This window comes from Barbus barbus, assembly GCF_936440315.1.
Source record: "Barbus barbus genome assembly, chromosome: 9".
Classification (NCBI taxonomy): Eukaryota; Metazoa; Chordata; class Actinopteri; order Cypriniformes; family Cyprinidae; genus Barbus; species Barbus barbus.
This window is the reverse complement of record NC_136737.1, coordinates 3,790,440-3,803,300: the sequence shown is the minus strand read 5'-3', so window position 1 is coordinate 3,803,300 and position 12,861 is coordinate 3,790,440. Positions and strand designations below refer to the sequence as shown.

Below are 12,861 nucleotides of genomic sequence, written 5' to 3'. Positions count from 1 at the left end.
ATATGAATATATAAATGTATAAATATTTTCAAAATATATACTGTATGTGTGTGTATTTTTATATACATAATAAATATACACAGTACACGCACATATAATGTAAACAAAAACCTTTATTTTGGATGTGATTAATCATTTGACAGCACTAATATAAATACAAATATAATTATTTTTTAATTTTGATGTATTGTTTGTGTATTCTGATTATTAATATAATTACTAAATTATGTATAAATTGCATGTGTATATGTTTAATTTATTATTACATTTGAATTGGCATATTTTTCTATTAGATTTTTTTGTACTTGAACATATACTTACATATATAATTTCATTTTTCATATTTAATTTTTTATTTAATTTGATGATAATAGGTGTTAATATCAGCCACATTCGATATTAATGTTACAAGTTGCTAGGTTAATATTCTTTTTTTTTAAAGACAGCAGAGTACAGATTGCAGGCTGTGACATTGAAAACTGACACTGGGCCTGTGCAGGTGACATGTAGTAAAGTCTTTAAAAAAATTCAGTTCCCTAACATAGTGCTAACTTCCCTCTTCGTGTCCATTAACCACAGGAGATGGTCATCGGGGGCCTGCAGCCTGACACCACGTACTCCATCACCGTGGCAGCCTACACCACCAAAGGAGATGGAGCCCGCAGCAAACCCAAGCTGGTGGTGACTAAAGGAGCAGGTCGGTAATAATGACGTTATCATTAGCCGAGCTCCAGAGCACCGCAGGCCAGGTGTTATGAGCTACAGGAGCAAAATGAACCTTAAGGGACTTCAATCGAATAAGAAAAAACAAACATGGCCTATATAGTGTGTCTGGAGTACATAAAAGCTATAAGGGAATGTATAGCTGGGATTTTTCATTAGCGCTTAGCCACACATGGTCTGCTACTGCGACAAAGTTTAGTTTTCAGAAAACATGAACTGATGTAGAGGGCTGAAGTCTGCGTAAGGCATTAGTAGGTCAGGATGATGGACTAGTCAACCACAAATTAGTAAATTAGCTTGCTAAAAATAAGCTTTTCCATTTTAAACCATTGTCAGACCCAACGTGTTCCTAATTGTTGGTTTATGTCGATAGATGTTTTGGTTGTGTCCTTATTGTTGCATTTTAGGACTTTTAGACTTTAGAAATGGGTATCAAAACATTAGCATTCTGTTATGCTGTTTTAGCCTAATTGTACAGTGAAATACTATTTCCATGTAATGCTAATACCATTTGTATAAGTACTTTCTCTCTGTACACATGCAGACAAACATGTTTTAACTGTTAGATTTTCTATTTTTTTTTTTTTTTTTACGAGTGTTTTATATTAAGGTTCAACATTGAGCACTAAACCTGTCTGATTATTCACTTCCACAAGCCAACTAACTGGTTTCTTTTGAAAAATATGTTGTTTTATACATCCCTAGTGTACGAATGATCAGGTTGGTCTCACTTAAATGTGCAAGAAAAGTGAATACTATGCTAGTGAGTTTTGGACACTATCATCATCCTATACCATGGTATTCTTGTAATTATTATATCTCTGTACACATGCAGACGATCGTGTTTTGACTTTGCGTTGCTTTTCATTGTTTTTTATGCATCTGACGCCTTGAGCTTATTCATTTAAGATGCCTTAAGTTAAAATAGTGCTAATCCTTACTGATGGTACAGGTATTTTCACCTGACAGCGCACTAACTAGTGCGTTTGGTAAGTATGCATCCCTAGTATAAGAACTGTTGGGGATTTGACAGAATTTTGGACACTACCAACATGCTAATAGCATGAGATTTTTTTGAAATACCTTTAAAGCAGTATAGTATATGAATAATGGTGTGTATGTAGAGTGTTATTTTATAAGATTTATTAGCTAGCCACATATGTGTAGTCGGTTTTCCTCTGCAGTTAGCGCTCAAACTCCAGACGCTGACGAGACAGGTGTGCCGATCGCAGGTGTCAAGCGTGACAGCGGCGCCACATATGCATGTCATTCTGAATGTCTCTCTCCCTCTCACTCACACAATGATGTGGCGCAGTCAAAGGAAGGATGTCCCTGCACTTCCCGCCTCACGAAAGTGTGGCGAAACGCTTACAGCAGACAAAAGAAATAAATAAATAAACAGGGGCAGACTCAGCCCTACTTAAAGAAACGGCATCGCGCTCTTTCATGTGCCAGAACAGAGGGGAAGCTTGACCAATGGGGCTCAGAGGAGCCACTCCAGGGCACTTTCATGCCTCATTTCTGCTACATAATGCTGTCAGATAACTTAAGCCGCTGCCTTATTGTATTGATAAGGGCCGACCCGCCCCTTTCAAACCCTGAACCTTCCACAAGGCCGCCTGTCATCTGAGAGAGCCGGCCGTCCCCGAGCTGCCATTCTGCATGTCAGAGATACACTTCAGAACGGAGACTCGGCAGCCTGAAGCCCGTCAGTCAGGCTCTATGGTCATGCCAAGACGTCATTCCAGTTGCATGCAACGAAATAATAGTGTGCGCTGGACTGAGCAGTAGTATTTTTAGTGGTGAAAATCGGGGTTGTTATTGTTAAATAAAATAAAATATAAAATAAAACATCAACTGAAATGAAATAAAAACTATGTATTTATTTTAGCTAGGTGCAAAGGCAACATTTCTCATTTTACTAAAATAACACGACTAAAATAAAAATTTATAAAAACTATAAATGTAAACAACAAAAGGCATTATTGGCATTATAAGGGTTATTGGCATGAATTCAAATCATTAAAAAATATACTACTACTAATATTACTAAAATAACAAAATAAACAAAAAATTAGTAGAAACTATATATTTCATTTAAGAAAAATTACAGAATTATTAACAAAATGAATTGAAATGAAAAGATAGTTAAATTAAAACTAATTTAAAATAATAATATAAACTATGCTAGTATATGAATGATCCAAAAAACGGCACCAATTCAAATGCACACAAAAATATCCGCCATTTCTGGTGTTTTTTGTATTATGTTTAAGCACACGTCAACCATATTGACAAACATTAATGCTGCGTTCAAAGAGCTGCGTTATCGGTTTCCTGCGCCTTGATCTCAAAGCAGATGTCCTTGTATCGATCTAATTGATGCTGCCTGTTGTCCAGGAGGAACGACACAGGAATGATTGATTCTGTTCTCGTTTCAGAGCCGATGGACTGATTGATGCGCATGCTGTCAAACCCTTTGCTAATGCACCTTATCATTCGTGATTCCACGTGCTTTAAACACAAACCTTCACATCTTTAAGTTTAGGCATCGGTAGGCCAGATTCCGATCAAGTGCGAGCCTTCCTTTTTTTAATTTCCTCCTGTCTCCCTTCATCCTTGTGGGAGATGAGCAGATTGCATGCTAATGCAGGGGCTGGAGGTGTTCTTCACAAGTGTCCGCTTGGACGGCCGCCACGGCTCAGGGAACAGAGAGTCTGGATGACTCACAATCCTCCCGGCACTGTGGTTATTCTCTTCAATTAATTGGTCCACTTAGGGCCACTTGCTCCAGTCCTGATTGTGGAGAGTGAAGCTCCTCGTTGGTCTCTGGAGCTTCTTGTCTAATATCGTCTGATGCCAGGATACTGTGGCATGGAGTTGACCTTTCTGTAGATTGAGATTTTTGGATTATGGGATTACAAACTGGCATTATGGTGTTCATAAATTGATTTTGTTTATTTTTATGAAACGTATAGTTCCAGCTCTAGAATTAGATTGGATCAGCTGTCTTTGAAATCTTTATTGGTACACCAAGTTGGTACATTTCCTGGAAACTGTAAACAGAAAGCTGAGCACTTGGTGAAAGAATTAATTTTATTATGTATTGAACATTTGTATCTGTTTTTGCTGTTGCTAAAATTTTATAAAAGCAACAACTTTGCTTTTTGCCCATGTGCCCTTTACCATGGTAAAATCAGTACAAATATTATCATTCGTGGAATGTTACTTTGATTAATTTCATGTGTATTGCAGAAAAATTAAAGACTGTTAATTACATTGAGCTTTTTGTTATCCTGTGCTGAGGAAACTTAGTCGGATGGTTATATTCAGACATATGTGGTTGGTTTTGCCCTTGTCTTTTGTTTATTTGATATCAGTTCGGCCCAGAATGCAGCGCTGCAGTTTTCTTAGGGCTAAGTCATGTCAGTTGGCAGTCGTGCTTTATACGCTTAATATAACTCACTGTAAGTCCTGTCGGCAGGTTAATTGCATGTTAGCTGAAGGTTATTTTATTTTGTTCCTCTTTTTCGTAGCAGCGTCTCCTCCACTGGAGATGAGAAGGACAGAGAGAGAGAAAGGGAAGTAGGAAAGGGGGGAGGGCGTGAGTGTGAAACGCAATCCTATCTTAATCAGTGGCTGTGGGTCAACAGTGGCCGTTAATGCAAGGCCTAATGGGAAACGTGCCTGTGGTCTGGTGGAGAGGATTGTGTGTCGTCCAATGGAGTGGACTGAAGTGCCGTTGGCGAGGGGAAGCAGGCCACAATCACGGCATCTCTGACCCTCGTTGTCCTCTCGCTGCAGCAGATTGCGCCATTTCCCCATCACCTTCATCAGCACTTTTTTTTTTTTCAGGAGTCATTTGTCCTCTTGTCTCTTCTCATGCTCTCCTTCTCTATCATCATATGGCTGTTAATCCACAATCTCTCATCCAGTGATCTGTTCAACAACCATCTAGTCACTTAAAAATTAATAGCTTTTTCAAAACAGTTTGTTCAGACTTTGTGGGTAACATTGGAGTATACAGTATATGTGCTGTTAGTGCCTTTATGATAGTTTGTACAAAATGTACATGCTTCTATAATGGTACTTTACTGGAACTGGGTTTGTAATAAATCCTTTTAAAGTCATTTTAGATGGCTTTTCTTTAGTAGGGAGTACCAGGGTGAAAATGCACCTAGTTACGCTACAACAGACTTAAGTGAGATACGGTACATTTGAATTGAATGTAATGTCCCTCTTTCTCTATCTACAGTGCCGGGGCCTCCCTTCCTCTCCGTCAGCCAAAACTCAGAGACTACTGCATTAGTGCGCTGGCAACCCCCAGTTTTCGTCACTCCGGGTCTTGAGGTGCAAGGCTATCGACTACAGTTCGGCCGAAAGGATGTGAACCCCCTGGCCACGCTGGAGTTCGGCCCTCAGGAGCTGGACTATTCCATTAGCAATCTCCACAGAGGGGCCACGTACGTCTTCCAAGTGTCCGCCAAGTCCAGATCGGGATTTGGCGAAGAGGCTACCCGAGAACTAAAAGTCCCAGAGGAGGTTCCTCGAGGGTATCCCCAAATAATCGAAGGGTCTAACATTACCTGCTGCTCGCTCCAATTTGCCTGGTTGCCTCCAGTGCTAGCGGAACGCAACGGCGTTATAACAGAATACATGCTGGCTTACCAGGAGGCTGAAACAGCCGGCAGACCCAAAGAACTGCGTCTGCCGGCAAGTGAGAACAGCTACACCCTCAACAGCCTAAGGCCCAACGCAGTTTACGATGTGAAAATTCGAGCGCACACCAGTGTAGGTCCAGGGCCCTACAGCCCACCGATCCAGTATCGAACAGTGGCCTACGAAGCAGGTACGGGTTGCTCATTTCCCCGCCTCAAGGGACAAACCTCTACAATGCAAGCACCTACACCCGATAATATAAAGTTCTCTGGGAGCCACATACCTCACTAACACCCTCCCCCACAACAAGGTAAAATAAGTCAGTAAGTTAAAGTCAGTCAGTTTTGAAAGGGGAGGAGCGTCAATTTTTGCGAGGTAAGTGCCGATTTGTCAGACACGCCCAGCACATTCACTCATCCAATCACAATACTCCCCTAGTATTCCAAGGTAGGCGAGAGCCATGTCAAGGAGATCCCAGATCTGAAGTCGAATCAGGCACATTTGTTTATTTTGTTTGGGTTTTGTTCTACATTTTTTGTTGTTTGGTTTAACGGTTCCTCTTTTCTGTACTCACCTTTCCCCCCCGCTCCCACACTGGGATGGTTTGCAGCATGGCATCCCATGATGCACTGCTAACAAGTGTGGGCATGACAACTGTGTTTGGGTTTTTTGTCCTCGTTCCTGTCGGGCTTTCTGCCACGGCAGTGCCTATCCAAATTCGAGAGCACGCAGCAGTGGGTTACTCAAACATAATGTGGGTTCAGCTATTCTGGAATCGTTCAGGGGGGATTATGGGAGCTGCTTGCCAAATGTTCTTGTTGGGGTGGCACTGCCGGGCCAGGGCAGGCAGAGTAGTGTGCAATCCTGTGGTTCTGTGTTCACCAGTCCAGTCTAGCGTGCTGTTTGTCCCAACTGAGCGCCTCCCCCCCCCCTCACAGCTGACGCCACACACCGCTCACTCAGAGGGACCAAAGCCCCTCTCCGTTGGGGGAAAACTTGTCGCAAGCGTCGAACACTCTGTCAGCCTTCTTTCCCTTCAGTCTCGTTGTGCTTTTTTCCATTTCTAAAGTGTCTTTCTCAATTTGTTGCCTCCATTCACCTCTGGACAGATGTTCCTAAGAACTTCACCGTGAAGCTGGCCACCAAAACCACAGTACTGCTGACCTGGAAGTTTTCCGATAGCCGCTTCCCGTACCGCTGCATGGTAAGCGAGCTAATGAATCCTGTTTTGTTTATTCAATATCAATCTTATTGCCAGGATCTGTTTTTGAACAATTCATCGATGCACATTGTTCCACAGATCGAGTACAACCGGCAGAAGGTTGACATTGATGCTAGGATGACCAAAGCTCTCATCACCAACTTGCGACCCGACAGCACCTACGAGTTCAGAATAACCTGCCAAGAGAGTAGCGACGGTGGACCCAAACACAAGCTCATCGCACGAACGGCGCCACCTATTCTGGTACGAAAGCCAGAGTTGGACCTGAAAGGAGAGCCAGACAGTACTCTGACCATTATCTTTCCAACGCTGGAATCCAAAGAGTTGATCAAGTAAGGAAAACCAAATGCCGTTCTAGGCCAGAAACGCATTGTACGCAAGCATGTGAACGCAGACACAAGCAAATTGGAAATGTGGGGTTCTTGAAAAGTGTTTCCCTAACCTGCCCCCACCCCCTCGCTGTCCTTTTAAAAATAAAGACATAAAACACTAAAAATAAATCTTTAAAAAGGTAGCCTTGTGGGCAGCGTGCAGGCATACAGCGCCATTGCGTTTCGGACGTCCCGAATTCGAATCTTGACTCGAGGACCTTTCCCGATCCCGCCCCCATCTCTCTTCCACTTCACTTCCTGTCAGCTCTAATCTGTCCTATCATAATAAAGGTAAAAATGCCAAAAATATATCTATAAAAAAAGTGCCGTATTGGAGTAATGACAAAAAACTGCGCTATTGTTTACTATAGCACCCCTTGTGGCCATACTGACAATGCAGCACATACTTAAGAAATACATTATGTGTTTGTGTTTCGAAAAGCAACATCAAGCTTGCTTAGCTTGAAACTTCTGCGTTCGCATACTTGTGTAGGGAATTTTTCAGGTTTTGTTCAATCTTTTAGGTAGATGTACCCAATTTTATGGAACATGGAGAAATAATCACATTTAAGTTTTTCTGTACAGTTCTTTGACTAGCGATTTTTGTAATGGTTTTGTGCACCATCTTGAACTCTTGCAGGGCGGTCTATGTTGTGGTGGTTCCTCTGAAGAAGGGAAGAGGTCCGATCCGACACATCAAAAGCCCAGATGAATTGGACCTAGAAGAGGTGAACATACCCGCAGCTTATTTTCTCAAGTCATTGTCCTTGTGTCGCAAACATAGTGGAGCCAAAGCCATGGAAAGTGTTCTCGCAGGAGCATTGTGGGAACGTTCCTGAGGGTTTGTCAGGGAGAGGGGACAATTACACAGCCTTACCCGCTGCCAAACTGCCTTGCTTGGCCACTTGACTTTGAACTTTGAATGGCAAATAGGTGCCTGTATTCTGTTTATGTATTATTTGACTTCAAAATGGTTGGTTTTGTTTATTTGTTTTTTGAGTAAATAACCCATTTTATTTAGCATCAGCTGCGAATTGTTTGATAGTTTTGTACCCAGAAAAATCAACCACAATATGTTGTTTTAGATGCTGGTTTCAGTTCTCCTCGAACAGTCTTTTTCTCCCACAGCTGTTGGGCGACAGAAGACTCGGTCAACGTCACGCTCGAACCACCCGTCAGCTCAAGCAGGTGGACGGGAAGCGGCCCTACATTGCTGCCAGCTTCAAGCCCTCATCCATGCCGCCGTCCTTCACCCTGGGCAACCAGATGGTGTACAGCGGCTTTGAAAACAGGGCTCTGGACCCCGGGCAGGAATATGTGTTCTTCATCCTTGCTGAGCTCAACACCACCGGAGGGGTGAGTGAAATTTAAGTTTTAAGACTTGTTCAAAGTGGCGAATGCAGATAGCTATAACCTTTTTTTGCTTTTGTGCAGAAATCGTTTGTATCCAGCCCCTACACGGATCCATTCACAGCTCCAGACGTGGACCCTCAGCCCATTGAGACGGGAGGGGACGGACTCATCTGGGTGGTGGGGCCCGTTCTCGCTGTGGTCTTCATAATCTGTATTGTGATTGCGATTCTCCTCTACAAGAAGTGAGTGGACTTTTGACATGTTAACTTTTTCACTTGTTTCACGTTAACTTGAGACTTTTTCAATTCGTACAATGTACACTACCAGTCAAAATGAGAACTAATTTAAGCTTCTCATTATCTTTAATGCTTGAAATTTGGGCCTTTACAAAAATTATATATTACATTATATAAATGTCTTTACAAAACAATATTTATTTAAAAACAATAATATAAAATGATTTTATGTATTGTCTTATCTGTTGTTTTATGAAAAATAGTTATATATTGTTTTGTTAAAATAAATATATAATTTATTTAAATTCATTAAAATTGAAAATAAATAATATAATAAATTACTATATTGAAAAGTTTTGTTAAGACATTTATAATTATAATTTATAGATTAATATGATCGGTTAAAATGGACAAATAGTAGAATTAATTACTATATAAATTAAAATATTTTGTAAAGACATTTGCAATGTCTATTAATATAAAGTATTTATAAATTTCGGGTTCTGACCCAACAAATTTAAATCTAATAAAACTGAAAGTAAATATAATAAAATACTATAGTTCGTTTTTATTCATTAAAACATTTTGTACAGACATTTATAATTATTTTTGTTGTTTATTAATATCATTTAATTATAAATTTACAGTAAGTTTTGGTCACAATAAATTCAATAGAAAATAAATAAAATACTATTTTGTATTATTATTAATTAAAATATTTTGTAGTTTATAAATATAATTAATATATTAATCTAATATTTATTAATTTCAGTTCTTCAGTTAATGAGTAGCTGGAGCAGTCTTCAAACTAACGCTCTGACACTCTAGATGCATCTTGAGGTGCGGAAATCCTAAAATAAGGATTTAAGCTTTTTTTTAGCCCTCAGCATTGGCATAGTTTGGAAAAGTTCAAAGCGGAGCTGAGAAGAGCAATCAATTCATTCGTATCAAACATTAATGAGGTGATAGCTAATAGCTATTAGCTTCAGAGCACCGCTAAAGCAGACCGCTTTGACTTTTAGCATGCAAACCTGCTGAAACTCAAAGCGAAGCTATTCCTCATTAGCGCCTTAAGAGCCAGGTTAAAAGCAGATGACTCCTGGCTAGTATTTCCTCCCTCGGCAGGACCTTGAGTTTGACCTCTGGTGTCTGGAGATCGTATAGCTCCCCGGTGGGTGCAAACACACATTTTTACAGGTCTGTCCAAATGCAGATGAGCTAATCTGGCTCCGCTAGCCTGCCCTGTGAATTTAAATGCACTCTATTGATTTTTTTTCCTCTCCTCTCTCTTGTTCTCTTGTTGTGTTTTTTCCCTTTTATATATGTATTTCACTTCAATGCTTTCTTTGGAAGCAGCAAGCCTGACAGGTAAGGCTTAGCTGTACTTTATTGCTGTTTTCAAGGGGGCAAAAGAAAACAACCTGCCTCAGCATAAAAGCAACTTTTAATTAGATGGCAGAGAAAAACAGTGTAATGAAATGGTGGGTTCAACCAATGTGCCCCTCGGTGGTGTTTGTGGACATGGCTTTGTTTGTGCTAGCATCTAGCTTTCTCGATTATAGACTATAAACAGTGTTTTCTGCACTGTAAATACTGACAAACAAAGTAGTGTGCAAAGACTTTTATTAATACCTGTAAACAGTATAAGTGTATGGCACTAATTGAATCAGTCAAATTGGATTGATGAATCATTCTAAGTCATGAGTCATTGAACTGAATCGGTTAGGAAACACTGGGTGGTCATTTTGTGTACTTGTGATTTGGTGTACTTTTTCTCGTTGTCTCGTTTGTCAGATTTCATTGAGTCCTTGCGTTTTCTTTCCTTTTCTAAAGCAGCAAACGTAAAGAGTCAGAGCCACGGACAAAATGTCTGCTGAACAGCGATATCACCCCTCACCACCCCACAGACCCGGTGGAGATGAGACGAATCAACTTCCAGACCCCAGGTATATACACATGAACAAACCACCTCAATCACTTGAAACATGAACTTTTCTCTGAATTCATCTCACGAAACCTATGTCAAATGTATTTCTAGGTCATATGTCACCTCAAAATCAAGTGAAAAATGAAAAGGAATATATTTAGCATAAAGAAAATAGAGCTTTTTTTTTTTGCATTTCAACTGTATTTTCGTATCATTCGTCAGGTTCTCCTTTCGACTGTGTACTTCGAAGTGCGCCAGAGTGACATATATTGTCAATTAACTTTAATTTAATGGTCAATTTCAGGTGCACCTGCTGTTTTTTCTAATTAGTGTCTCTAATGATGCAGTTTATTAGTTAATAATCGTGTACGGCCTGTCAGTCATCTTTATTTCGTATTTGGTTCATACAGTTTCAGAGACATTTTTGCCATCACCACCCTCATCTCTAAACAAAATGGAGCTTTTGCTTCGTCCAAGTCATTCAGTTCAAAGAGCATCCTCATTTTTGCCGGCTTTGCACATTAAACTTAGTCTGACATGGAAAAAAATGGCTTTTTATATTGACTTTTAAGATTTACACAGATTTGAGAGATAGAAAAGCCAAACATTATTTTTTAAGAAAAATGCAACATGTCTATTATAAATGCTGGTTAGGCATTTATATAGAGATATCTTGGGTGGAGGTATCTTTTTTTTTAATTATTATTAAGAATTTCTTTTTCATTTTTTAAATTCTCTTAATGTTTTGTTACTGATGACTAACATGACAACTTTATATTAATGTTTAATATTATTATTTATCTTTGTGGACACGGATAACCGCTAATTATGCTTTTATTAAAAAAAATATATTTATATATATATTTATATAATATATATTTAATTATTTTGCCATTTTTTGGCAAGCAATAAATTATGCATTCTTATTTATGATGCAAATTATAAAATGCATCTAAATTATAATGTTTATAATTATAGATAACCGATAAATGCAGATAACCGATAATGCTGTTTATTAGATTAGATTCACCTCAAAATCTATATATATATATATTTATATATTTATGTGTGTATTAGGGCTGTCAACGTTAAAGCATGTGATTCATCTAAAAATTTACGCGTTAGCTGTTTATGGTCACCAGTATATTGTGCATTCCTATTTACAATGTGAATTATAATATTAATCCTGTTATAATATTAATCTTATAATGCTTAGAATTACAGATAACAATAAATGCAGATAACCAATAATTATCTCTATGCTATTTATTTATTTATATTAGCTGTACATGATCGACAATATATTGTGCATTCCTATTTGCAATGCTAATTATAATATTAATCCTGAATTATAATGCTAATCATAATTACAGACAACCAATAAATACTGAAAACAGATACTGAGCATCCAGGCAGCTTCCGAAATGTTTTTGCCATTGCATCCTCGTCTTGTTCCAAAGCAGATGAACTTTTTGTCTCGTACAAATTCTCCAGTTCAAAGAGCACCCTCATTTTCGCCGGCTTTGCGCGCTAAACCTACCCTGACATTTCTGAGCGGTTTCCGAGAAAAGTGGCGCGGAGTGAATTTGTCGACGGCGTCTCTCTCCTGTCCGCTCTCGGCGTCTCCCCATCAAACAGCTCTTGTTTCAAAAGCGGTAATCTCAGCGTGGCTGCCCGAGGAGGTCATAACGCCGAGAGCTCTCCTTCAGCCCAGATAAAACGAGAGCCAGCTGAGAAATGGAGGTGGAGAATGCAAGAAAGCCACTATCGCCACCTCATTTCCCATAATCACCTGTCCATTGTGGGGCATCTTGTCCGGCCTAATAACACATCAGAAATGAGCCCCGTGCACTTTCATCTTATTTCTCGCCTCTTTCGTCCGCTTCAATAATATCAAGACACTCGCCTCGTTAAAGCCATCCTCATTGGACTTTATTAATTGAGGAGCATTCAATTTGCGCCGCAACGTTGTTCTTTTTAAGCGCGGGGTGTCATTATCTCTTTGCTTGGTGAATTTTCATTTAAGTGGACATTTTAGCCCAATTAACTGGGACGGGAAAACATTTGCGACATTTCCATTAGCTAATAGGGGCCATTGTTCAAAGCAGCACACTTGAGTTCACATGGATGACTGGCACATATGGCGCATAACTTATCCAAATGAGATGAGACGCCGACATTAGCGTTTACGCGTTTAGGTTCAGGTTCTGCTCAGTTCCTCTGTGTCCCCTTCAGTCTGTTTGTATTGGTATTATGAATCGTTTTAGAAAGCAAACATATTTTTTATTAGCAAACTGTTTAATGCGACACGCTCGCAGACGCTCACGGTTTTTCCAGGCCCGTGATTAATTGTGTCTGTAAACAGAAGAT

At 39.6% G+C, this 12,861-nt stretch overlaps 1 protein-coding gene across 7 annotated transcripts in view; it reads left to right on the top strand.

Annotated features, from left to right (window-relative positions):
• Positions 1 to 12,861, top strand: part of LOC306875449 (receptor-type tyrosine-protein phosphatase S-like) — a 208,696-nt gene that overhangs the window by 163,757 nt on the left and 32,078 nt on the right. For 5 of the 7 annotated variants that reach the window (XM_079426008.1, XM_079426011.1, XM_079426007.1 and 2 more), the window contains 8 exons: positions 580 to 697; positions 4,979 to 5,572; positions 6,492 to 6,586; positions 6,683 to 6,936; positions 7,616 to 7,703; positions 8,104 to 8,331; positions 8,410 to 8,570; positions 10,398 to 10,510. In XM_079426008.1, the coding sequence (XP_079282134.1) occupies positions 580 to 697; positions 4,979 to 5,572; positions 6,492 to 6,586; positions 6,683 to 6,936; positions 7,616 to 7,703; positions 8,104 to 8,331; positions 8,410 to 8,570; positions 10,398 to 10,510 (1,651 nt within the window). The remainder of the gene's footprint in view (positions 1 to 579; positions 698 to 4,978; positions 5,573 to 6,491; positions 6,587 to 6,682; positions 6,937 to 7,615; positions 7,704 to 8,103; positions 8,332 to 8,409; positions 8,571 to 10,397; positions 10,511 to 12,861) is intronic. The other 2 variants (XM_079426012.1, XM_079426010.1) reach the window with 1 other exon arrangement.